This window comes from Xenopus laevis, chromosome 8S (genome assembly GCF_017654675.1).
Source record: "Xenopus laevis strain J_2021 chromosome 8S, Xenopus_laevis_v10.1, whole genome shotgun sequence".
Classification (NCBI taxonomy): domain Eukaryota; kingdom Metazoa; phylum Chordata; class Amphibia; order Anura; family Pipidae; genus Xenopus; species Xenopus laevis.
In genome coordinates, this window is record NC_054386.1 from 29060219 (window position 1) to 29087841 (window position 27623).

Here is a 27623-nt window from a genome sequence, read left to right on the forward strand (position 1 = left end):
AATTACAGGCTCTTGGTAAAAGGTAGAGTCCTTGTGCCAGGACAACCGACCAAAAATGTGCGATTCATGCCAGGCCTCGGCTCCGTTGGTTTGGGCTGGGCAGGATGCGTAAGAACATCTCAAGATCGGAATGCTCTGGGCAGGCAGAAGGAGCTCCCAAGTGTAACAGCAACTAAGATTTTTGAGGTTGTTTGTGCTCATTTGATCATTTCCGAAGAGAACTTGGCAAAGCCACTACTGAGCCAAAGGAGCCAGCAGCACCATGTGATACCGGCACCACACGCTCAGTGTATAAAGAATGGAAAACCCAGGAATGCTAGCCCTGAAAAAGGCAGTACAATTGCAGAAAAAAGCGAAGTTGGACCCATTGTGTCATTGAGATGAATTGGCACACGAGACGGGCACTTATGTGTGAAGCCGAATGCTAAATTATTGGTTCCTTATACTTAAGTCTGTGCTCCCTGTTCTCTCGAGGCTGCAGAGACTGGCATCTGTTTCCTTGGCACACAGCAGGGTTATGGCTGGGATGCTGCACACTTCAGTAAACGCGAGTGAATATGCTACGGGCGGGCATGATGCCAGTGTGTGCTGTCGGGGAATCAGTACCAGATTTGTTGCTTATTAAATGCCTGGCACAGTTTCTGGAGTCATTTGATTATTGAAAACATTATACTTAGCAATAATTGGGGGTATTTTTGTACCCCAAAAACATTTCTAGGAGCTCTCCATTTAGTAGTGCCCACCCCAGTAGTGCCATGTGCTGCACAAGTGGCATTGCCTGCCCTGCTTCTGTGCTGTCTACAAAGCAAAGGTTTTTTTTTTTAAATTTTTGGGGGTTCACCCATCACAGGGTGGGAGGGTGGGAGGGTGGGTTTGATTTTATCCATGAAGCCAAAGCCTGTGTAAAGTTACTATGTTCCTCCGGCTTATTCCCAAAAGCATACAGGCAGGTTACTCCTCTGCACTGGAGCCGAACCCCTTTTGCAGTGAAACCAGTTATTAAAGGATTTGCCCTTGGGGTGTTAGACTGGAAGAGATGCTCTGACTTGCCATGCGTCGATGGAAGAGACAATTGAAATAATCGACTCCCTCCGGCACAGGTAGGGATCCCCAAATGATCTCATTCTCCTCTGTTGCACCTCTGCTAATAGATGGGGTGTGACTTGCCCTTAAGGGTGGCGCATAGATTTGAATCTCCTTGTAGTGCAGTGAAGGCAGCCGCCAAAATCAGAGGCACAACCGCGATGCCTGCGTTATGGACCTGCTGGGACTTCAAGCACTTGAAATGGTTCTCCTGGTGTTGCACCCCAACTAAAGAGCTGATATTGCCTGTAAGGTAAGGGCTGCCAACTCCCTGTGCCCAGCAGTGCCATGTCCCATAGAGGTGCCCTGTAATCCCTGCCAGATAATGCTGTGCCAGGGAAATTCACTTACTCTATGGCTCTCTCTTTATAAGACCTGAAGCTCTCATTAACAAAATACTTTTTTTTTCTTAATTCTTTCCTTTAATGACTTTCCCGTTTATCATATGTCATTACATCTTGCATAATGTCACCCTTCAGGGTTTCCATGGTGATCAAACCCATTGCTCTTAAGCTCCCAAAGATTTTTCTTGCCGAACAACCAATTATAGCGAAGTCTGACCAATCCTTCGAAATTATAGTGCGGTTAGTGTGATTCGAACGATCGTACATCTTACGATTTTTCGGCCGACATCTGTCAGAAAATTGATTGGCCAGGTTAAAAAATCTTTATCAGTCCCAGTGCAATCTATCTATGTTTGCAGGGACAAGCCTGGCAAATAGTCTTTTTAGTTGATGGACAATTCGTACGAGCGTACGATTTTTATTCAGTAGCTTCTTTCTTTTGTCTTGTGATTGTCACTCAGGACTGCCGCTCTCTGCCTGTCAGACCTGCTCCACCGAGGAAAAGAGAGACTGAGGGCACCCAAGGACCGACCCACTGGGACTCAGCTTTGAGCTCAGTTATTTATTGTATTGAGCCCCATGTCTTTTATTTACCAACCATAGGGGCACTAACACCTACTATACATGCTATACATGCTATATCTGCCACAGTCACACTCCCTTCCCAGATACTATTATCTCACTGTTACTATTGACACCATCTCTCCCTACTATACCTGCTATCCCACAGTCACACTCCCTTCCCAGAGACTATTATCCCACTGTTACTATAGGCACCATCTATCCCTACTATACCTGCTATCCCACAGTCACACTCCCTTCCCAGAGACTATTATCCCACTGTTACTATAGGCACCATCTCTCCCTACTATACCTGCTATCCCACAGCCACACTCCCTTCCCAGAGACTATTATCCCACTGTTACTATAGACACCATCTCTCCCTACTATACCTGCTATCCCACAGCCACACTCCCTTCCCAGAGACTATTATCCCACTGTTACTATAGACACCATCTCTCCCTACTATACCTGCTATCCCACAGTCACACTCCCTTCCCAGAGACTATTACCCCACTGTTGCAATAGGCACCATCTCTCCCTACTATACCTGCTAACCCACAGTCACACTCCCTTCCCATAGACTATTATCCTACTGTTACTATAGGCACCATCTCTCACTACTATACCTGCTATCCCACAGTCAGACCCCCTTCCCAGAGACTATTTTCCCACTGTTACTATAGGCACCATCTCTCCCTACTATACCTGCTAACCCAAAGTCACATACCTACTACCTCCTGCACTACCTGCTAACAACTCTCCCTACTATACCTGCTATCCCACAGCCCAGAAACCATTATCCTCAGTGTGTGGCAGAGAATGGCAGTATTTTTGCAATTCAGTGGAAAGTCAGTGTTGTGCATCTGTTCTACATTTAGAGCAACCACTTCTCTTTCACAAGTCAGCAAAACCATTCTGCAGGCATTTTGACTTTGAACTTATTCTTCAGTTAAAGAGCACAGAATCCCAGCTGGACAGAATCTCAGAGGGCTGAGATATATTTATAAGCGCAGAAGTGTTACCGTATATGAATACCAGAACATCAGCTCTTTGTACCAAAAATCCACACTTTGCATGGCAATACAAAATTGCAAATACATAGACTGGCCCCCCTTAGCTCATAACAAGGTTACAGATATATAGAAACATTGGGATAACAGTCACCCTGCTATAGTTCCAGGGGTACCCAGGGCACAAATAAGCAGTCACCCCAAATCTCTCCCTAACTGGCCTTCAAACTGGGCCCCCTTAGCTCATAACAAAGTTACATATATATAGAAACATTGGGGTAACAGTCACCCTGCTATAGTTCCAGGGGTACCCAGGGCACAAATAAGCCCTCACCCCAAATCTCCCCCTAACTGGCCTTCAGGCTGGACCCACTTAGCTCATAACAAGGTTACAGATATATAGAAATATTGGGGTAACTGTTATATCGGGACATTGATACAAGTCATAATATTTACACAACACACAGAGCTGTGAGAATAAGTTGGCATCAGCTGGAGCCTTGGACCACGCAATCAGTTCTGGTACCAGCGCCAGGAAAGCATATGCTCCAGTGGAATGAGCTCAGTACAATATGACAGTGACTCCCACCCACACGTTTCCCCATGTGCCCTGTGTTTCTCAAGCTGTGCCAGAGATGGAGCGAGTGTTTGATTCCAACCTACACACAGACATGCGCCACTTGTTGCCAACACTTTCCAAGAGCATCGGATTCTGTTTGTGATTATAGGGAAAGCTATTTGTAAGGCCCATAGGGGGCCTTTCCTTATAATTATATAGTATATATATGCATAATTCAATGCAATCTTCCCTGGGGGCTCGGCATGGCCCATCATGGTATATAGTGATCAGTAGTCGGTACTACAATTTACTAGCATTGTGCTGGGTTACTATGATGTGAGGCTGGGGATATACTGTATATATGGAACTGTAACATTAATGGGACACTTTGGTCTGCATGGGGGCTGTTTCTGCTGAATTGTGCTTAGTACAGGGGAATACCTATGCTGCCATAGTTTTATGGGATCTCTATGTACAGTCAATGAGCAAACTTAGGGGGCTGTTCCTGCTGAATTGTGCTTAGTACAGAGGAATACCTATGCTGCCATAGTTTTATGGGATCTTTCTGTGCAGTCTATGAGCAAACTTAGAGGACCGTTCCTGCTGAATTGTGCTTAGCACAGGGGAAAAACTATGCTGCCACAGTTGTATGGGATCTCTCTGCTATGAGCTAATCCACTGACTGCCAGTGCAGGTCTGGTACCAAGTACATTCATTAGGCCGGGCAGCATTGTGGTACCGGGCAGTTGTGCTTTCTGTGTTAAGCTGAAGAGGAAGGAAGGAAGGAAGTTATTCTTGCCATGTATGAGGATTAGTCAGGATGGATTCCCCTAAATGAGAGAGGCATGACCTATAACCATAACAGGAAGGCAAGTGTTGATACTGATGCCCCAGTCACTCTCTCTTGGTTTTAGGCTGGGAAATTCTCTCTTTATTGCTGACGTTTCTGTCACTCTCCATAGATCAGAATAAGATGTCACATAGTTGTGTTCCCATCGGCCCCTGATCAACACCATCCCATCATAGATTTTATGATCTTGAGGCCGTATATTCAGCATTGCTGGATGATCCATATGGGCAGAGGTTTAGGGTGGTGCCCTTCTCTTCTTTCCTTTACCCTTCTTTCTCCAGTTCCTACTCTTTCCTTCTCTGTGTCTCTTATGTCATGTTTTGGTATCCTTGAGTGAGTTGACAGAAGACCGATGGCGGTCTGAAACGTTGCCGATTGTTTGGGTCAGAGCCCATGTTTCAATAAAGGCATTTTAAAGAAAAGAAATTTGTGATGGTGCAGTCCATGACATAGAAATTTAAAGTGAATTTCCCACTGGCTGTGCCGGGAAGGTTCTAGCAGCAGCTTAATTCATATATTGTGGAAGCCACTGCAGGAGATATTCTACATTTAATTGGGGTCCCACACATTTCATTTGGAACAGTAGAAAGGCAGCCATGCTGGGTGTATTGTTCTCTATTAGATCAACTCCTGGCCTGACTGAAGTGCAAACATTCCTGCTCAGCCCGAAGAATCCTTTCATGTGATCTAAAAACATCAGAGCCCACGAGGTCCATAAATGGGGGGTTATATCCTGCAGACCTACTGAGATTTGCTGGGCAAGGGTTAGGCTTTTGGAGCAAAGTTTCAGCACACAGGTGCCTTATTGTAATTGTTATAGGTAGGTACCAAAACATATCTTGCTTATATGCACCTGTTGAGGCTTGTTCCCAATAGTACAGTTGTTGGCGACCCTGGTTCCATCAGTTGGTGGACATGTTCTATGCATCTATACTCCCCTCTATGTGGGTTAGGAATTTGGCAGTTTGAAATGACAGCATATGGTGAGGCTTGGCTAGATCCGCTTTGTCATTGCACTGATAGCAGAGATTTGCCGGATCAGAAGGGATTCAATTCCTTTCAGCAGGATAAGAGCAGTATGTTAGAAACAACTGCTTTGATATTGACAGTGGTCAGACAAATTGTGGACGGGTCATGAATCTCAGGCTTTTAAGTCTGGTGGAAGAATCATTTAAGGGGAGGTCAGAAGAACCTCTATGGAGAGAGCTGCGCATCATCAGTAGTTCCTCTTTGCACCCAACTGGGCTTGTGCCACATCGGACCACTGCATTTTGGAGTAGAGGGTTTCAGCTCTTTGATGTGAGGCTTATCTGTTTGTTGAACTAAGAGCCGACACAGCAGACGCTTTGGTTGGGGGGGACATTACACTACATAGTATCTGCTCCCTGGAAGATGCCCATGTCTGTGCTTGTTTTCATTGGCATTCCTGGTTGTAAATGAAGGAGATGGATTGACTCATGCCGGCACTATATATCTGAAATACTTCCTCGCCACCTGTTTCCTTGGCACCAGGTTACAGCTAGAGGAATCGGCATTGTCCATAGCCCTACTGATTGCCTAAATATTGACCCTATTGTAGACGTCTGAGGATGCAGAGGTGCTATGGGAAGGATCTCTAAGGTTACCAGATTGATATACTTCACCAGCACAATGCCGGATTCTGTGATTAAAGGGGATACGTCCAGCCTTAGTCTGGGGGAGAAGGCGATGTGTAGGATTGTGCACTGCGGCCCCCGGCCAAGGGTTCTTCTCCTGCCTCTGGCCTTGGAACTGTGGCTCTATGTCCAGAAGACTCGCAGCATGCAGAAAAAGAGGTACAGTGACAAAATAAGGGCCCCCAGTTTGCTCCTGTGCACATGGCTGCCCTTTTAGTAGCTCGGAGGAAAATGATCAGACCTCAGGCCATGGGTTCATTCTTGCACTCACATTAAAATCTGCAAATGCCAGTATATTGTGCCCAGCCCTCGTCCCGCTTCCACTGCTGCACTTGGCTGTGCAGCATTGGACTGGCATTTAAAGTGCTCCATACTCTTTCCATCGCCATATTGTCCCCCCCCCCCCCCCGGGGGCAGCTCTTCATGCCAAGTGTGGATAGGAACCGGCCTGATTTATGGAGCTGCTTCCAGGACCTGATTGTCCCTTAATGTATCATCTCTGTCTCTCCCAGATACATTTGGCTCTTTCTAGTTATACGACCCATAATGCACTGTGAGCAATAAGCGTTACTTTGTGCCTCCCCCCATGATGAAGGAGCCCCAACATATTAAGTATATAGAATAACAGGTTTTACAGTATAATCGGGCTTCAAGCTGCACATTCCTAAATGCCAGGCACCGAGTGAAGTGCAGGGATATTTGGGGCTGACGGAGAGGGGAATAAAGGGTTCCATTGTTCTATATGAAAGGCTGCATTTATAGTGAAAGCAAATCCGACCGTTTAGAAGTGCCCAAGTGTTTATTGTTGTGTCACTTGGCAATTTCCTTCTCTCCTAATGCCATTATGTGGTAACTCAACTGCAAGGTTGCTCGCCTCAAAGGGCAAAATTTGCCTACAAATCTAGCAAGATTCAGTCATTTTATATTTTCAGGCCCTCACTGATTCCTCTACCAGCCTGTCGCACAAACCACTGCAACCCAATAACAAGTACAAGGGCCCCATATACTAAGTCATTAACCCACTGGTGTCCTGGGCCCTCTGGGTGGTGGGCCCTGCCAAAAATTAAAGTGTGGGTTTCACTGGCCTTACAGTGCTCATGATCTGCCTAAATCCTGCCTCTTAATCACAAGTCCTGTCCCTTTGACAACCTGTGATTCACACTTTTTCATATTAGGGTGCCCTCCTGTCATGGAGCCCCTGGCTCCAGTACCCCCCTCCCCCGAATATGGCTCTGTTCCTTATCAAGCATTTCAGTACTAATTACATCTCCCATTCCCTTAATTTATATGATTGTTTCCCCTGAAACTGGTTGTAAAATGGAGCCAGAGATAGTGGAGAGGAAGGCATGCTGGGAATTGGGGTACAGCACTAGAGAGTCTAACGCAGTTTGTGTGGTTGCACTGCAGGTCATATTCATGTAATCCATGTATCTTGGTGCCATTATGTTGCTATTAATCAGTGCACTGCTGCATTATATTCTGTGCCCAGTACTAATCAGCTTTGGAAAATGTAATGTCTGGTGGGCAGCAGTATTCCCGATCCCCCAGCCATTCCAATACACAGGTCACACAATCAAACCCTAAATATCCATGCATATTTATAGGGCCCTTTGAAACATGGGGTTGGGGCCAGACTTGCACTAGAATTGGAGAGTTGCAGTTTCAGAGAGTCAAACTCAGGGAAAGCAGTCGTGTGGGCCCCAGCCCTTCTGTTCAAGGACAAATAAACACTGAACAGGATTGTGCTGCTTCTAGTGCCGGTGCAAAGTTACCATGACAACTCAGGAAAGAACCCCTCATTTCTGGGATGTGTAACATTCCTTTGTTGCAGAGAAGCACACACATGGGTTTTCCAGATGTTAGTTATTGTGGCATTGGGATTGGTATTGCCCTGCCCTGACTGGATTGATAGCCTGTCTCTGTGCAGCTAAAGTCTGTTTCTGACTCTTGAGACAATGTAGCAGAAGTCAGTTCTCTTTCACATCTCTTAATCAGTTGGCTACTGCTATAGTTTTTCAGCAGTCTGAAACAGCAGTGCAGAAACAATTAACAGCCACCTAGAGAGGGACCGCTGCATTTAAAACATCTCCTCAAACCAAGGGGTTAATTGTAGATGCCCCTCCTTTTGCTGCTATAACTGCCCCAGAGCTTCTGGGAAGGTTCCCACTAGATGTTGGAATATTGTTGCTGGGAGTTGCTTCCATTCAGCCACAAGAGCATTAGTGTGGTTGGGCACTAATGTTGGGGATCAGGCTCACATTCGGGGTTCCAGTTCATCCCACAGGGGTCCAGTTGGGTTGAGGGCTCTGGGCTGAGGTTCTTCCCATCTCAGCAAACCCATTCTGTATGGCCCTGGCTCTGTGCATGGGACATAATTGTAATGAAACAGGAAAGAGCTTTCTCCAAACTGTTCCACAGGAGGCACAGAATTGTCAGTACAATGAGGGAGTGATCTCACAACACTTTTCGACACAATCCATCGTGTTGGAAAAAGATTAAGAGAAAACATTTTGGGCTGGTATTTAACTTGATTCCAATCACGGATCCAATGTAGAAAGTGTTCAGTCTGTTAAGCCATTAACCTCAACATGTGTTAAGGGACAGAGGTGCTAATTATGTCACGGAGCTCTTAGGAGCAATAGGACAGGAGATACAGTTCCAAAGATTATATACACTTAAAGTCTAGTTTGAGTTGGTTGATGTGACAGCAGCTCAGTGTGAGTTTGTGAAGGACGTATTCAGGGCTGGGGTGGGCGTATTGTGTCATACGACTTGCTAAAAATGACTTGTTACATAAAATTTGGGAGGCATTTCCTGAGAGCGTTTAGTGCCTGTAAAGAAACCACTGTTAGTCCAACAGCTTTCCGAGGGTCATTCTGAGATAGAAAAGAGAGGCGGAACCAGTGTTTCTCAGATCTGATGCATTCTGGCTCTCCTCTGAACCACTAAGTGCCAAGATTTTGAACCAAAATGTTCTTGGAGACATTGCAGACCTGAATGTAGCAGACATATTTGCAGACACCTGTAATTCTAAGTGCCAGGCCTTCTACTTTGAAGGATTTCATCCTATTTCAATTACTTATTTTGACCCTGAAGTAACATTATCTCCTGCAGTTCAGGTTGGTCTTCAAGCGAAATCGAATAAGTTCGATCTTCTTTGAGGAAGGAATTGCTGAGCTTCTGTTTGGTTTGGGGCTACTTATCTTGAATACTGAGGTCACTGTGCCACTGGTTACCAATGCAAATGTCCTCCTTACTGACCCAGTGACTCTTCTTCTTTCGTTGCCAGGATGGAGGCCTCCTGCTTGGAGCTAGCATTAGAAGGGGAACGTCTGTGCAAGGCCGGCGATTTCAAAGCTGGAGCCGTTTTCTTCGAAGCTGCAGTACAGGTTGGAACTGAAGACCTGAAGACGCTTAGTGCCATATACAGTCAGCTTGGCAATGCTTATTTCTACCTGAAGGAGTACTCCAAAGCTCTTGAATATCACAAACATGACCTGACTTTGGCAAGGTAAGTGTCTATGTAATTAAGGCGTCTTCTGATGTGTCATTACATAGTTACATACTGTAGTTAAATCGGGTTGAAAAAAGACAAAGTCCATCAAGTTCAACCCCTCATTGCTTTAAATGGCTTTACAGTTAGATTCAGTAGTTTCGAATCCATAATATGCTCCTAACATATTACATTATGGTTAATCATGTAAGCAGTGGTCTTGTGGCTTTTTCAATTACAAACTCCCCTTTTAGTGTCCAACACTTTAGAGTTAGGGCTCCACGATTACTTGAGGGTTATCAAGTGGATGACTTTCCTTTTGGGTTTCTATGAGGACAAATAGGTCCAAATCTGGTCTTGAAGCTTTGCCCCCTCAGCTACCGTCCCTAGCCAGCAAGTGGCTGGTTTAAAGCTTCATTAATGAGACTTTGATAGGTTGTTCATTGCTGCTTTCATATTGATTTAGTTATTGGGGGATCCAGTGTCCATAATTGGTAGCCAGAGTCTATTTTATATCTAGGTGGTGCCAAAGGAGAGAGACTATTGGCCAGTCCTGAGTCATTAGTGTGGGCAGCATCACTTAAACCAACTAACAACAGGTTGGTGCACAGAACAGATGATCCATCCTCAAACTTCCCTTTATTGTGGCCCTGGAACATACTCTCATGTTGCTTTATATTTCACTGCAGATCCATCGGAGACCATATTGGAGAAGCCAAGGCGAGCGGGAATTTGTGCAATACCCTAAAGATCTTGGGCCAGTACGATGAGGCTATTGCTTGTTGCCAGAGGCACTTGGATATTTCTCTAGAGCAGGGGGACAGGGTAAGTCCAGAAATCAAATGGGTCTTCCCCCTTGGACTTGGGAGGCCGTGCCGCCAAATGCAGGCATAGGGTGAGGTGAACTCTTGCTCGCTTCCAAAAGCACAAATATCTGTGTCTCATGGTGCAACCTGTGGGGCACAAAAACAGTTTGCCTTTCTGAGGTGCCATAAATGAGATGTACTGGTTATCCATAAGTACAGGGCTCTGTTGCAACATACATGTCTGATGATGTGCCAGTTTGGAGACAGTAGGGGGAGAAGCGTACCTGACACCCCCCACACACCTCTCATATAATAACAGGACTTCTGAACACAGGCAGCACTATATATTCATAGGGGCAACCCCATGCCTTCGCTCTAGAATAGAGAGACCAGCTGCAATTCAAAGAAAGTGCAAAAATATGGAGGATAACTGTTACGTTACTATGACCCCTAGTGGGCAACTGAGCTAACTGTTGACTTAGGTAGTGATCCTTGTAGTGCACTCTTTGTTTTTATCTGCAACTAATAGATCTTGTAATAAATATGGTATATGCACTCTATTCATCCAGGTGGGTGAGGCGCGAGCTTTGTATAATGCTGGCAATGTGTTCCATGCCAGGGGAAAGCAGTTAAGCTGGAATATGCCCCAGATACCCGGAGACCTGTCTGAGGATGTCAAGGAGACTCTAGAAAAAGCCACAGAATATTACCAGTAAGTGTGCCACCGCTGCCTATTACTTTTTCATTTATGTCATCATTGGTTATCACTCATTGACATCATTCCACCAAATGTGTCTCAGGGCCAACTGTTGAGATAGGGTCCCATAGCTACATAAGATGTACAGTACCTACTCCATCTCTAAGCACAAAAATGCAAATGAAGGTGTAGCTGTGGGTCACCTGCAGTATGTTGTGCCTCATGGGCTGATAGATCTTATTGGCTTTAAGCCAAGACTTGCTAACATGGGGTGCTTTTCCATTACAGGAGGAACTTGGCACTTGTAAAAGAACTGGGAGACAGGGCAGCCCAAGGTCGGGCATATGGAAACCTTGGCAATACCCACTACCTCCTTGGCAACTTCAGTGAGGCCATTGCCTTTCATAAAGAGGTAAGTAGGGCACTTTGGTGCGACTTTTAGCAGATCAAGCACTAGTGCCATAGTTGTTTAAACTGGCTCTACATGGCGTGACAAATAGGATCTGGGATAGAATCATTTTGGCCAAGGTATGGGACTTATCAATCTCCACTTCTAATATCTGACTGGGACTTGGTCAGATATCAATAGAGAAGCTTGGAAGGTCTTTTTGGCTGAAGATGATCGTTGGTTTGTGGGTACTGTTCTCTCCTGACAGGCCTGCAGGGGATCCCTTTGTGACACAGCAAAGGTGATATTAGCCACATGAAATCCGCCACTTGGGTCTTTGAATTTGGCAAACATTTGCTTGTTTCCTTGCCAATCGAAATCTGATATTTTGGTATTTCTTTCTTTTTCTTGAAATAACTAGTGTGTCCTTTCTGCAGAGACTGGCCATAGCCAAGGAGTTTGGAGACAAGGCGGCAGAGAGGAGAGCGTACAGCAACTTGGGAAATGCCCACATATTCCTTGGGAAGTTCGATGCATCCGCAGAATATTACAAGTACGTTAAGACTGTGCCCTTAGCACCAGACTATTGGCCTTTCTCTGAGATCTGCTCCAAAGAGTGAGAGTTCCTAGAAAGCCCTGTGGTTTCGACATCATCCCCCTTCCAGGCTATGCAGAACACTAGGGCAAATATACATGTACATATTGGGGAGAATTTGGTGTTGGTCTTCTAGTTACCCCACCCTTCAAAGACTGGCTAGTCTGAGATAGTTGCTATTCGTTAGTAGTAGCCTTCAGGTATCTCTATGGGTTATTTGAGGTTCTTCCTGTCATTCCTCCATTACTCAGCAGCTTTAGTTAATCTGGATTTCTGTTCAGTAGACGCCTGACTATAAGGCAATTCTATTTTGATCATCCTTGGCCCTTGTAACCTTGGCATCTGCCAGTGGAAACTGCTGACACCAGCAGAATGTGCCTCTCGCAGACTTACCAGCCACGGACAATGTACAATTGCTATGAGCCTCAGCGTAGTACCTACATATTCTGGCTGCACACTGTGGGTTCCACTATCAGCTATTTTTTGGGGAACTGGATGCCCCCCTCACCCATGCCTCGTTAACTGTTATACGAGGCATTATCAGGGCACCCTCAAATTATAAGGCATTACCCTCATAATGAACTGGGCATTATCAGGGCACCCCCCCCCATTCCTGCCAATAGGAAGTTTGTGTTCATGTGACCTAGGACCTCATTATTTAGGTTGGGGTAAATCAAATAACTTAATTTCATATACAAAGCAGCAAAGCCTGTGGGAAATATTGGCCGGTGGATAACAGCCGGTTATTATTTTAATCAGCATTTTTCTTTTTTTCTCCAGGAGGACCTTGCAGCTCTCCCGGCAGCTGAAAGACCAGGCGGTGGAGGCCCAGGCTTGCTATAGTCTGGGCAACACTTACACACTGCTGCAGGACTATGAGCGGGCTATAGAGTTCCATCTCAAGCACCTTTCCATAGCACAGGAACTGGGAGACAGGTGAGCTGGGGCTGCGCAACTTCCACTAATTCATTCCAGTGATTTCTTGCCTCCAACGAATCCAGAACTTTCAAAAAAATAATTGGGCAGCCTTATTACATGATGTGTACCTAGTGGTAGTTCATCTGTTGTTAATGGGGCCCAGGCTCGGATTTATGGAAAGGCCACCTAGGCCCGGGCCTAGGGCGGCAGGATTTTAGGGGGGCTGCGTGCTGCCTAACCACACCCACATTGGTTCAAAAACACTGGGGATGCGCTGGAGATACAATCATTTTTTAAATTTCCCATGCGCCAATCCCCATTGCTCCGGTCCCCCTGGAGGGGAGAGGGGTGATGAACGGCAGTGGACCTAGGGGCCCCACTATGTAAATCCGGCCCTGATGGGGCCCAGATCCCAAGCATGCCACAATACACCTGAAAGGAAGAGTAACACCAAATAATGAAAATATTTTAAAAAAATATTTAATACTGTACTGTTGCCCTGCACTGGTAAAACTGGTGTGTTTGCTTCAGAAACTCTACTAGAGTTTATATAAACAATCTGCTGTGTAGCTATGGGGGCAGCCATTCAAGCACAGGATACACAGTAGATAATTGATAAGTACTACTATAGTTTATATAAACAAGCTGCTGTGTAGCTATGGGGGCAGCCATTCAAGCACAGGATACACAGTAGATAATTGATAAGTACTACTATAGTTTATATAAACAAGCTGCTGTGTAGCTATGGGGGCAGCCATTCAAGCACAGGATACACAGTAGATAACAGATAAGTACTACTAAAGTTTATATAAACAAGCTGCTGTGTAGCCATGGGGGAAGGCCATTCAAAGCTGAAAAAGGAGAAAAGGCACAGGATACACATCAGATAACAGATAAGCTATGTAGTATACACTAGTATTCTATAGAGCTTATCTGTTATATATTGTGTATCCTGTGCTTGAATGGAGTTAATACACTGCAGGGCAACATGACATTATAGTTTAATTTCATGATGTTACTGTTTCTTTAAATCTGGACAGAAAACACAAGGCCACTAGATGGAGCCCTGAGACTGAGACAATATAGTTACATAGTTAAATTGGGTTGAAAAAAGATCAAGTTCGATCAGGTTCAACCCCTACAAACACGCACATAAAATATATAGTGAATAAAGTACCCCCTTTTGTAAAATATAAGGATATTATAAGTTACCGAGGAGTTTCATGACCATATAAAAACACGAGGCCGAAGGCCGAGTGTTTTTATACAGGTCATGGAACTCCGAGGTAACTTCTAATATCCTCATATTTTGCAACTGGGGGTACTTTATTTATTATAATACACGAATTTCAGGGGTCATGTGACTGAAATGACATCAGAACTCACCGTTTATAACTGATGACATCAGAACTCACCGTTTATAAGGATATAATTTACAGGATATTCATGGCTTTTGTGTATTATATACCCATATCTACACTAATTGCAGATTTTAGTATCACAATAGCCTTGGATAATCTTTTTCAACAAATTATCCAAGCCACAAAATCAGCCAACACCAGGCAGGACATTCCCCAAGCTCACTGCCCTCCCTGTGAAGAACCCCCTACTCTGCTTTAAATATGAGAAGTGATTGGGTCTAATACATAGCATAGCTCCACACCCAGCTCTGTGGGAATAGAAGAGGCTTATAGGGGACCTGACACCCGAAAAAATGATTCCAAATCCTATTTTATCACGTTAGTCAAGCAAAATAAACTTTAGTTACACTATATAAATTATTTGAATTTTCTTTCCTTTGGTTAGGGAATTCATAATTACAGCAAGCAGACAGGAGCCATTTTGTGGACACTGTTATTAAGGGAAGCCTTGCATCATCTCAAAATCTTGTTTGTGCACCAGAATGGGGGACCTGATGTCCAACCCATGCACTGTTTAAATAAATGATAATTAGAGAGGGAATGTTGGGAGTGCAGTGACATCTAGGAAATGCTGAATGGAAAGTGAAAGTAATTGCCTGCTCCGCCTAGGCATAGAGGAGGGGCAGGCAATATTTGATTGACAGCTCAGATTTCTAAATGAACAGCTATGAATGCTTTACTAAAAAAAAGAATTTGGATTTCATGTTTAATTTGAAAAGGACTTTTATTATACAGGTTTTTATGTCCGGGTGACAGGTCTGCTTTAAAGGAAAAGCAACATCAAAAAATTAAAGTGTTTTAAAATAATAAAAATATAATGTAATGTTGCCCTGCACTTGTAAAACTGCTGTGTTTGCTTCAGAAACACTACTATTGTTTATACTGTATAAATAAGCTGCTGTGTAGCAATGGGGGCAGCCATTCAAATGGTTACACAGCAGATAGCAGATAAACTCTGTAGAACATAATGGTGTTATCTGTTATCCACTATTTAACCTGTACCATATAGACTTTGTTTCAATTTATGCCATTGCTACACAGCAGCTTATTTGTATGAACTATAGTAGTGTTTCTGAAGCAAACACATTGGTTTTACCAGTGCAGGGCAACAGTACATGATATTTTCATTACTTTAAAACACTTTCATTTGTTTTGGTGTTACTGTTCCTTGTTTTTTGGGAATATAGAGTTCTGGGCATGGGTGTCCAAGTGAAACAACCGGGGTGGAACAGTGAAATAATATCATTATGCTGCAACCAACTGATCCTTCTGTCTGTCTGGGACTCACAGCATGAGTGAGGTGTTCAGCTGGATGGAAGCTCTACGCTCTCCCCTACAGTATGTCTTGCATTTGCAATGTATAATAAGGACATAGAGGTGCTAATATTGCTCATGATAATGCTCGTCTCCCTTGCAGAGTGGGTGAAGGTCGTGCTGCGTGGAGCTTGGGAAACGCTTACGTATCATTAGGGAGCCATGAGAAAGCTCTGGCCTATGCCAAGAAGCACCTGGAGATATCTGAGGAGGTAAAGCTGCAATTGGTCTCATATTAAGGCAATGTAGCCTGAAAATAAGCCTTTGCTTTATCTGCCCACAATGTTATTATGGGACTCAACGACACTAAACAATTAACAACAAAATCTTCCAGAATCCCCTTCACTGAGCCTCTAACCTCAGGGTTAATATGGAAAGCCCAAAAGCGCTGTATATCCCATAATACATGAAATGACTCTCTAGATCCTTTAAACATTCAACATGATAGGAGCCTTCTACCTCTCCCTAAATAGCAGCAAGTACTGCAGTGACCCTGGCACCCACTGTCATGCTTCTCAGCATCGTGTTGCACCCCAAACCTTTGGCTCTGCCATGTGTGCTGCAGGATCAAATACTCAATGTGGGGGACCCAAACTGAGCAAAAGGATTGGCCAATAAATTAAAAAATGGTGGAGGTGAACGGTGAATCAAGCTCTGATACAGAATCAGATACAGAAGTTGGTTTTATTAACTTGCCCTTGAAAACCCTGATCCGGGTAGAATCCTGTTACTTGCCCTGCACTTTGGTTCTCATGCTCATTAACCTCATTTCTGGATGTCTAAGCCATTGATCTAGTGGCCCTAATCTCCTCAGGGATCTGGATTTTGCAGATTTAAAATTAAATTCTAATCTGTTTGCTGAGTCAGAGAGTGAAAATGAATTTAATGAAATGAGCTTATTTTGCTTTTCTTGCAAAAAATGTTACAGTCGGGTGTGGGCAAAGAGCAAGCAGAACAGACCGTTAGCTACTGCATTGGAGGGGTATGCTCCATGCCTACTCCATGCCTGCTTCATACCTGCTCCATGCATACACCATGCCTACTTGATACATGCTCCGTGCCTACTCCATACATGCTCCGTGTGTACTCCATATATGCTCCGTGCCTATTCCATACATGCTCCGTGCCTATTCCATACATGCTCCATGTGTACTCCATATATGCTCCGTGCCTACTCCATACATGATCCGTGCCTATTCCATACATGCTCCGTGCCTACTCCATACATGCTCCTTGTGTACTCCATACATGCTCCGTGCCTTCTCAATACATGCTCCGTGCCCCTCCAAACATGCTCTGTGTCTACTCCAAATATGCTCCGTGCCTACTCCATACATGCTCCTTGTGTACTCCATACATGCTCCGTGCCTACTCCATACATGCTCCGTGCCTACTCCATACATGCTCCGTGCCTCTCCAAACATGCTCCATGCATACTCCATACATGCTCTGTGTCTACTCCAAATATGCTCCATGCCTACTCCATATGGCTCCTTTTATTCATCTGAAACTGGATTGGGGGTAATAGTTATGTCGTATCCTTGGGGTTGAGTTATGAAACTGGGCAGGGTTTGCGCATAGTAGGTGCTGCTTAGTAAGAATACGGTAAGAATACGGTGGGGTTATCTGATAGTAGATTGTCTTTATAATAACCCTGGGCTTCAATTATACCAACTGGATCCTTCAAATGCAGAGCTACAAGGCTGCTGCTGTACAATTCTGTTTGCGGGGGCACCACAGCCCTGATAACAGGTACAAGCTGATGTGACAAGGGCAAGCTAAGATGCAAGTGTGATGCAGCTAGTGCCAGCAGATATGTGGGCAGAGAGGCAAACATGAGAATATTTATATTGTTAAGGCCATGGGAACATGCACTACGTGCATTACCTGCCCAACCCCCATTGGAGAACACAGAGCCGGGTCAAATAACATTTGCACTCAAGACCCGATACCCGCCTGCAGCCGTCAGCTGGATTCCCAGTGCCCCCAGCATGGTACGGAAATGTCTGGCACAACCTTTAATATATTGCTGGGCAGGGGCCAGACTGGAAACAAAAGGCAATCTGTATGAATATAAATTCATGGAATAATAGGTACAGGTATTGAGAGTCTAATCTCCGGTCCCTCTGATTCAGATCATTTACATAATGTAACATTAATTAAACAGCCCTCCCTTGGTGCCCGTGTCCGGAACCCGCTTATATAACATCCTTGTGCTGCTTGGCACGTTCCCCAGTTCCATTGGGTTTGTTTGAGTTCCAAGGACTTTTTCCCTGAGAAAGACGTTGGGGTGAGGGCTCTTTGTCTGCTCATGGCCCTTTGTTATTAACCCTTCGCTCCGTTACAGGAGGAGATTGATATATAATGACATTATAACAACACAATACAGACGGTATCCATTGGTGACACTTTGTGCAAATGGCATTGTCATTGCAGATTGGGGACAAGAATGGCGAGCTGACAGCGCGAATGAATGTAACGCAGCTACTGTCGGCCCTCGGCATCCACGATGGAGGCTCTTCTCCCCAATACGATGGCTACGAGGCTCAAGGTAGGCTTACAATATACAGAATGTTTGGGGGAATTATTACATGGTGCTGGCTGAGGGTGTAATGGAGTAGGGCAGGCTATAAACTCAACTTTGACCATCATAGGGTTTGGCCAACCATGGCTTTCCTCATGGTCGGGGGTTCTTCTGCAGTTCAATACAAAGTTAGCAGCCTGCACTAAACCTCAACCTGAAACCAACCCAATGTGCATAATTACTTATATACCAATATCCAACAGGGCCGACCTGTGGGGTAAATCCAAGGGACGTTTACTATAGGACCACTAGGTATGGTGCCACCGCACTGCATGGCAAATCACTTGTTCTGGACTCTAGTCCCCGAGACAACCAATTGCTTTCGCTACCAATCTGAGACTCCCAGCATGAGTCATGGGCAACAGGAAAACATGTTGGCTTGAGGGTGGTTACTGGTGTTCCCCTTTAAGGTGCGCCTGTACGGATCTTCCCCTGTTTACACATTCAGAGAAGTGGAAAGGTTTTCTGGCCGCCTGACAGCGGTTCCAGTAATAACATTTCATAATCTTTATCGGCTGTTGCTGCAGATGAGAAAGGGGGTCACTAAGGACCCCTGGGGGGGGGGGCAGGAGCAGGGATTTAATGTGTCCTTGTGTGACGTCCAAGCTGGATGCTGTGGGACTATAAAGTGTTAATTATTCTGGCTCATTCACTTGACTCCATTCTCCCTTATAATGACCTCATTCATCAGAGGTGCCATCGATTGGGTTTCCAAGGTCCGCTGGTAAACAGAAGCACACAGTGTGCTGGCAAAGCGGCGGCTGTTTATGCACAGCCCCTATCTACAGGGCAGGAAACCTGGAGGCAGCTCGGGCCCAGGGAACAAGCTCTGGAGAACTCAGTCCATTTATAGTTGAGCCTAACTTGCTCTCAATGTGATGTGGGACATAGCGGAACACTAGAATTTTACTGCGTATCCAAGGCTGGGAATAAAGGTAACTGTATATTCTATCATCATAATACTTGTGTCGTTGGACAAGCTCTATCAGGGAACTCTATAGCCAGAAGTACATCATAGGCCCTTTGTGCCAAGGTGTTGTCTCTCCTTCTGAAGTTACTTGTCTGTACCCACCACCGGTACCACCATACATGACACCGTGTGTTAAACTAACAGTGGGCAACCAAAAGCCTTTAACATGACAGTTTTTTGTCTGACTAAATGAGCAGCAGGTGGCGCTGTTTCAGATTGCTCATATGAGCTGTGTAAAGCTGATAATATCTTGAAAACTAGGGGGGGAAAAACCCTGTATTTAGATTTTCCTGGTGTAGTGTGATTGGCTGCTGTTGGCTTCCCCGAGTAAGTGCCCAGTGTAAGGGCAAAGACACACAAAGTTCCATGTTTTTCAGAAGCCCAGCATTGGGCTGTGGGGGGCTCTTTGATCTACATGATACCAAAAGTAAATTATTAGGTGAACTTCCCCTTTAAAGAAAGATCTGTGCCACAGAGACAGGGGAATAAGACAGAACAGGCCCATCAGTGTCATTTGGATGGTCGGGGGGGGGGGATAAAGCAGAAAAGGAGCATGTGCCAGCCAGGAATAGAAGCAGCAATGGAAGAAAGGAGCGGGTGCAGGATGAAGGGTGACACTGGGAGAATAAGACAAATCAAGGGACTGAGGGAGAGGAAGAATAGAGGTGGGAGATGGGAAGAATGGCTCATTTGCTCTCTATAATCACAGGGAATTCAGAGTGGAAAATTACTGTGATCCTTCCATAAATACAGGCTTAACCCTCATAGCACCCAGGGTGGCAGCTGCATGGATAGAAGGATATTGGGGGTGCTAAAATTGAGGGGGCATGGTGAGTTTCCTCTGCATCAGAAGGGGGCCTGTGGCAATGTAGGTACCACCATGACAAATGGGTTAATCACCTTGATGTGGTATCATATGGTTATTGCCCTGCCAATCATTCAGGGCAGATAGAGGATTATTGGTAGAGGAAATATGGGTAGCGCCCATAGTTAGCGCATAGGCAGAATGGACCTGCTGAGGGTGTGGCAAGGTACTGAAGAGGGTAGGTGTGATTTTTTGGTGAGGTATAGACTCCATAGTGTACAGTGCGACTGTATATAGGGAATGCGGTTCTGTAGGGAGGGGCCTGGGTTATTCGAGGAACAGAACACAAGGTTGGCACCGTTCCCTTTCACTTCTCCCTGCCATGCTGAGTCAGGTGCACATTAGATTTCAGCATCCTGTTCTCTGCTGGGCACTCGATATTGGACCCGGCTCTATCCGCGCCGTAATGGAAATGCAGATACAATCTCTGCCACAGACTGACGGCAGCATTTCATTGGGGGGAATGACAGGGGCAAATGGATGGGCTGGAGGTACCAGCACAATTCCTTCCAAAAGGGAAACGGCTGGAGGATAAATTGGGGCTGAATTGTGTTTAATGGGATTCTGGGGCCCGGGGGCAGAATGCAGTGTTTGGTATGTACCCCACTGGCTTAAAAGAAGCCTCAACCACCCCTGCCATCAGGCTTTTTCATGTACAGGTATGGGATCTGTTATCTGGAAACTTGTTATCCAGAAAGACCCAAATTACGGAAAGGCCCTCTCTCATTGACATTTTTTTTGTAAATAATAATAATAAAACAGTAGCTTGTACTTGATCCCAACTAAGATATAATTAATCCTTATTGGAGGCAAAACCAGCCTATTGGGGTTATTTAATGTTTACATGATTTTCTAGCAAACTTAAAGGAATGGTAACACTAAAATAATAATGAAAATATATAGTGAATAAAGTACCCCCTTTTGTAAAATATAAGGATATTATAAGTTACCGAGGAGTTTCATGACCATATAAAAACACGAGGCCGAAGGCCGAGTGTTTTTATACAGGTCATGGAACTCCGAGGTAACTTATAATATCCTCATATTTTACAACTGGGGGTACTTTATTAATTATAATACACAAATTTTAGTGAGTCATGTGACAGAAATTACATCACTACTCACCGTTTATAACTGATGACATCACTACTCACCGTTTATAAGGATATAATTTACAAGATATTCACGGCTTTTGTGTATTATAATGTGATATTGGAAGCAGCAGTCCTGCCCTGCTTTATGGCAGCTGAGATTCTAGCTATCTGTATAACAGAGCATTCAGTCCCAGTGGCTGCACAGATCCTATCTCATTCCCAGTGGAAGACCTGTGTCACAAGGTGTTTTTATTGGATAGTGTCAAGCTCTGTCATAGGCTAAGCATGGCCATACGTTGCTAATGCTAACTGCTGCAGGTTATAGCTAAAGGCAGTGCTTAATGAATAAGAAAATGCCTTATAAAGCCATAATATCGCTGAAATGTTTCTTCCCTGTGACAAACCATAAATCTTCCCAAGTGACATTTAAGCTGAAGTTTATTGTTACATGTTGAGGTAATGAAGAGCTTGGTGAGTGTAATTGGAAAGTAAATGGCAGAATGAGCAAACAATACAGACTAATTGCAATGCCGGAGGTCAAGTAAATTTCTGATAGAGAAAAACTATCAATTAAATGGAAAATTACAGTGAGGATAATACAGCTCTGGGGCCTTTCTACGTTAATTCCAAACAACATGTTCCTTGATCCCCCCATTCCTGTATTCTGTCTTCAGCTCTGAGTAATAAGGATACGCAAAATCCCATAATCCTCTAATACAGTGCGGGATAACTTGTATGTGCCCCTCACCTTCCTCTCTGTCTGGGCAGGGTCCATCTGTGATTCCTCATTCTGTATGTGCCCCTCACCTTCCCCTCTGTCTGGGCAGGGTCCATCTGTGGTTCCTCATTCTGTATGTGCCCCTCACCTTCCCCTCTGTCTGGACAGGGTCCATCTGTGGTTCCTCATTCTGTATGTGCCCCTCACCTTCCCCTCTGTCTGGACAGGGTCCATCTGTGGTTCCTCATTCTGTATGTGCCCCTCACCTTCCCCTCTGTCTGGGCGGGTCCATCTGTGGTTCCTCATTCTGTATGTGCCCCTCACCTTCCCCTCTGTCTGGACAGGGTCCATCTGTGGTTCCTCATTCTGAATGTGCCCCTCACCTTCCCCTCTGTCTGGACAGGGTCCATCTGTGGTTACTCATTCTGTTTGTGCCCCTCACCTTACCCTCTGTCTGGGCAGGGTCCATCTGTGGTCCGTTATGATGACATATGTATTTGTGAAATTGCTGTTTTATGTTGGTGTCAACTGAACATACTGGGTATTACCGTTGCCCTTATACATTCAATGAGCTGTACTTGGTGCTACATCTGTGGGGAGCAGAGCTGTTGCTATTCTCCAAGCCTTTAGAGACACAAAGTAATTGAACAATAAGAAATAAATTATTGGGCTGCTCTGACATTGGGTAACGTTCCATACACTCAATGACGTATCATATGAAAGTCTAAAATAATGATATTAATAAGTGCAAAGGAAAGTGGCAAAGACGTGATGTTCTTACAGGTTTAATGTCATTATCACTTGAGTCAGAGCTAAAATATTTTCCCACCTTTGCAGCAAACTCAGAAAGTTCCACTTCTCTTATGTGAGAACAGACTTTATATGGGGATATTACTGGCCATACCCACCCCACTCTGAAACATCAACATTATTGGATCTGATGTTACAGGAGAAGTGAAGTTTGAATCTGGAGCCTGTAAGGCAGAAAGTGGTTCAGCTGCAAGCGGCCAATCAGCTCGTTCACTTTCTAGGGAGACTAAACCTGCCTAAATCTACATTAGTCGTTGTTATTCATAGTGCCCTGTATGTAAGGATTTCATAACCCGTGAGCCCCCGGCAGTGGAAGGTGCAACTGTCGGCTTGTCATGTCTGTGCATTGATTTATTCAATGGCAACTGGATTTGAGCTTTATAATGTCGCCATATAGGTTATTAATTTGTACGTGTCGCTCGAAATGTCTCCAGCCATGACTAATAATGAAATCAGCTCCTGCCACTGGATTTCCCGGCTTGTGGAGACTCCATGCTGTCTTCCTTAGTCTGTTAGGCAAAATGCCGTCTGATCTGGCACCAACATGGGTATTTGGCTATAAATAAAGATATAGAAGTGCAAGGGGAAAGCTTCCCCTCCCAACTCAATCTGCTCAGACTGTTATGCTCTTTAAAGGGGTTGTATACCTTTAAATCCAGTCTGATGTAGAGATGGATATTCTGAGACAATTTGCAATTGGTTTTCATTTTTTATTATTTGTAGTTTTTGACTTATTTGCTTTTTAATCAGCAGCTCTCCAATTTGTAATTTCATCAGTCTGGTTACTATGGTCCTAATTTCCCTAGCAACCATCCACTGACTGGAATATGAATAGGAGAGGGACTGAATAGAAAGACGAGGAATAAAAATTAGCAATAACAATACATTTGTAGCCTTACAGAGCATTTGTTCAGTGACACTTATTTGAAAGCTGCAAAAAGGCAGAAGAGCAAGGCAAATCACTCAAAAACGAATGTAAACAATGAAGACCAATTGCAAAGTTGCTAGTAATAGGTCATTCTAACATAACATGCTAATAGTTACCTTAAAGGTAACTATTAGCTTTACAGGAAATGTAAACCCTCAAAACAAATGAAAAACTGATCGGAGGGCTCTTTTAAAGCACTTTTGCATTTTTTTTTTTAACATTGTTTCTCTCTGGCTTTCAAGATACTGTATTAGCAGTTTATAATGAATTGGAAACAACAGCGCGGCCTGTGGTCATTAAGCTCGACGTTCCTGTGCTCACTAAGTTAATTAAACAAGGATTGCAGCACTCCAATTTCACATTAAAACCGCCTTTATTTTAAATGTAGCATATCGACGTTTCGGACATGAGGTCCTTTTTCAAGCTAACTAAGTTAATAGTCTGAATGAAGTTAGTGAGCAGAGGAAAGTCTTGTGATGTTGTTCTGCTGGGAAAATGAAGTCTGGCAGAACAGTTTCTCTAGTCGGTTCTAAGCCCAAAATCAGAGGGACCCCAGAGCTTTAACTAAAGGGGGCGCCGGAATAGCTCCGCCCAGACACACAATACGAACTGCATTTAGCAGAGGATGGGAAGCAGCCCCCCTGCTCTCTGGATAGGCTGTTGCTGGGCTGGGGATGATTGACAGCTTTGCATCCCCCTGTGGATTGTCAGCTGCTGAGTGATAGTGACCTAATTGAAAGGGAAACAGGCACAGAGCGTATAAAACGCTTTATTAGATGCAGTGCAGTGTAGAAGCAGCCTGGATGTGTCAGCCCCACTTGATTCATGAGTGAGAAGAGAGAGTTGTGTTCTTGTGCCCTGTGGCCTCCATGTTGGCTGGTCAGATATGGCTAATGACAGCTCTGCTTGGGTAGCCCCACATTAAATGGGTTGTTCACATTAGTATGATGCAGAGAGTGATATTCTGAGACAATTTGCAATTGGTTTTAATTTTTTTATTATTTGTTTTTTTGAGTTATTTTTATTCAGCAGCTCTCCAGTTTGCAATTTCAGCGATCCATGCAACTATGCATGAATAGGAGAGGCCTGAATAGAAAGATAAGGAATTAAAAAGTAGCAATAACAATAAAAATGTATCTTTACAGAGCATTTGTTTTTTTTTGTTTTTTGGATGGGGTCAGTGAACGCTCAATTTGAAAGCTGGAAAGAGTCAGAAGAAGAAAGCAAATAATTCAAAAACGATAGAAAATAAATTAATACCAATTGAGAAGTTGCTTAGAACTGGCCATTCTATAACATACTAAACGGTGAAGTACCTCTTTAATCAGTGGGGGTGTGTTTGTATGTATGATATTGGCCATACACCTTGTCAAACGAGCGATTCTTTCCCCAGTATGCAGATTGGGATTACAACTAAAAGACTGGGCGTGGTTTGAAAAAAATCAATCCTACACGATCAATATCTTGGCCGGATATTGATCGGAGAGACCCGTCGGAAGCCCCCATACAAGAAGCTGTTGAAACGGTGTAATTAGTGCCCAGACTTGCACACATCTGTCATTTCAGCAGCAGGGAAAACGATTTTAAAAAATTGCAGGTTTAGGGCGTCCTTTCTGATCCCGAAAGAGCAGAGCGCCTCCTCGGTTCCCAGCCAAATTTCTCAGAGAAAGTTTTCAGTGATCAGAGTAAACTTGAGAGACAGAGAGAGCATTTAGTAATGCCCCAGAGAGTTTCCATCACTCTGCACTGAGCTCGGCAAATAGGCCCATAAATACTTTAAGAAGGGCTGGGGAGGGGGAGCTGCAAAGTGTACCAGGCGGATTTTAGCTGGAGATGCGACTCGGTAGCAAACAGGAAAGTGGGTTATTGTACCTGACGGCTGATCGTGGGGTTCAGACTGAGGCCTTGCTCCCCCCCAATATATTTAGTGTTGGGGATGTGGAATCATTCAGCACTTGGCAAGAGTTTAGATCCATCGGGGCAGCTGTGAGTAACCAAATGTAATCTTTTTACTGAAGAATATTCTGGGACATTTATCTTGTAATCCTACATTCTATACGGACATGCCAAAGCCCTAAGGGGTGCAGGCCACAAGCACCGATAGATGCACAGACACTTCACTCAGGTATATCTTATGGCTTCATTTCCCCCGGGGACCCTCATGAGTACAGTGGGCCGGACAGGGGGCATTCCAGGGTAGGGATATATATATATATATATTTATTTACCTGTGACCTGTTATGCAGAATGCTCGGGACCTTGGGTTTTCCACGTAATGGATCTCTCAGTAATTTGGATCTTCATACCTTAAATCTACTAGAAAATCATGTAAACATTAGATAAACCCAATAGGCTGGTTTTACCTCCATTAAGGATTAATTCTATCTTAGTTGGGATCAAGAACAAGCTACTGGTTTATTATTACACAGAAAAAGGAAATCATTTGTAAAAATTTGGATTATTTGGATACAATGGAGTCTATGGGAGATGACTTTTCTGTAACTTGATAGCTTTCTGGATACCGGGTTTTTGAATAACAGGTCTAATACCTGTATATGTTCTGTTGCTCCGCTAATGTCTGTCTGAGGGGCACAACAAGCAGCAGACGTAATGTCCAGCCTGGGGTCCCTGCGTGCGACTCTGCACCCCCCACTCTCCCACTGGTCCAGGCAATAAGGACATGAGTGTGCCAGGGACTTGGCTGGAGGTGCTTATAGAATGCAGAGCCTCGATGTACAGACACATTCCCATTAGCCCCGTGCCCTAAACTCATCTTAGGGTGTTCTTCCAATACCCCCCACCATCCCCTCTGTTCAGCCAGACGACACAGAGATAATAGGGTCAGGTACTTGGCACGCTCAATGGCAGATAATGGGTTAACTATATGATCGAGCCCTTTCGGAGACCGAGCGGTCTGAGTAATGTTTGCCTTTTGCATTATATTCAGGTGCCAGGCCGAAGAGGTTCCAGCGCCACAGCATGGACAGCCTGGAATTAATCCCATTTCCCTCCAACAAGGTGAGCACAGGGATATCTGGAAAATACAAGGTGGGGAACCAGGGATCGAGGTGCAAATCATTCACTAAGCTCCATTTAGAGAGTGCGCTCCTTTTCTGGGCAGCTCTGGGGAGACTACAGACTGAAATGGAGTCTGAAAAGCTTGTTAGATAGGCTTTATAGTCCTAATAGAAGCAGATATTTCAGTAACGTATAAATACTTTATGCATCTTGTTTCCAAAGGAGCAAAATGGAGACAGCCACCACACACCCGACATTAAAAAGGACTTTGCAGCAAAGCTATGCCAGAGCAAAAAGTACCGCCACCACCACATTTCCACGGAGGCAAATTCGCAAGAGGTCTCTGCTCTGGATACCAATGACGTCAGGGTACAGATGCCCCCCCTGGTAAGGAGCACGTCTTATTCTAGATTCTTGTTGTAGACTGAAATTTCAAAAAATCTGCCTCGTTACTGTGATCTGTGCTCGTAGCAACCGCAGAGCAGCAGAATTGTTAAACCAGAGGGGGTCTGTGTGTGTGGGGAGGGTGTGTGTGCGTGCGTGCGCGCGCCTAAAAGTAGTTGAGACCTGGGTGCTCAAGCAGATAATTGGTACAGTTTGTAAAGTGATGGCACTCGCAGGATTTAAACAGACAGGTTTCCTTGATAAAGGTTCCTGTGTGGGACCGAAACGTCAGACTAATAAACCTTTTGTGTTTTTTTGACATTTTTTGTCTGTTGTTTAAATCCTGCGAGTGCCATCACTTTACAAACTGTATATATATAAAAATTTAAAAAACACAATGAAATGCCGCTCATCCCTTTTTATTGGGTACACATGGGTCAGGCTTGATATACATACTGCACAATTTAACCCCAGCACTCCAATATATAGCCCCCTAGGAAAACCTATTTTTGCACAACTGAACTGCCTGGCCGTTCAGGCTTTCTTAAAGTGGCC

The 27623-nt window shown here is 44.5% G+C and overlaps 1 protein-coding gene across 7 annotated transcripts in view; it reads left to right on the forward strand.

Annotated features, from left to right (window-relative positions):
• Nucleotides 1–27623, forward strand: part of LOC108699905 (G-protein-signaling modulator 1) — a 43769-nt gene that overhangs the window by 6703 nt on the left and 9443 nt on the right. For 2 of the 7 annotated variants that reach the window (XM_041575108.1, XM_018232575.2), the window contains 10 exons: nucleotides 9355–9576; nucleotides 10248–10383; nucleotides 10934–11076; nucleotides 11350–11473; nucleotides 11887–12002; nucleotides 12825–12980; nucleotides 15801–15909; nucleotides 18134–18248; nucleotides 26614–26684; nucleotides 26907–27071. In XM_041575108.1, coding sequence (XP_041431042.1) covers nucleotides 9355–9576; nucleotides 10248–10383; nucleotides 10934–11076; nucleotides 11350–11473; nucleotides 11887–12002; nucleotides 12825–12980; nucleotides 15801–15909; nucleotides 18134–18248; nucleotides 26614–26684; nucleotides 26907–27071 — 1357 coding nt within the window. Of the gene's footprint in view, nucleotides 1–5485; nucleotides 6225–9354; nucleotides 9577–10078; nucleotides 10158–10247; nucleotides 10384–10933; nucleotides 11077–11349; nucleotides 11474–11886; nucleotides 12003–12824; nucleotides 12981–15800; nucleotides 15910–18133; nucleotides 18249–19191; nucleotides 19217–25224; nucleotides 25653–25767; nucleotides 25792–26613; nucleotides 26685–26906; nucleotides 27072–27623 lie in introns of those variants that run through there. The other 5 variants (XM_041575107.1, XM_018232577.2, XM_041575111.1 and 2 more) reach the window with 5 other exon arrangements.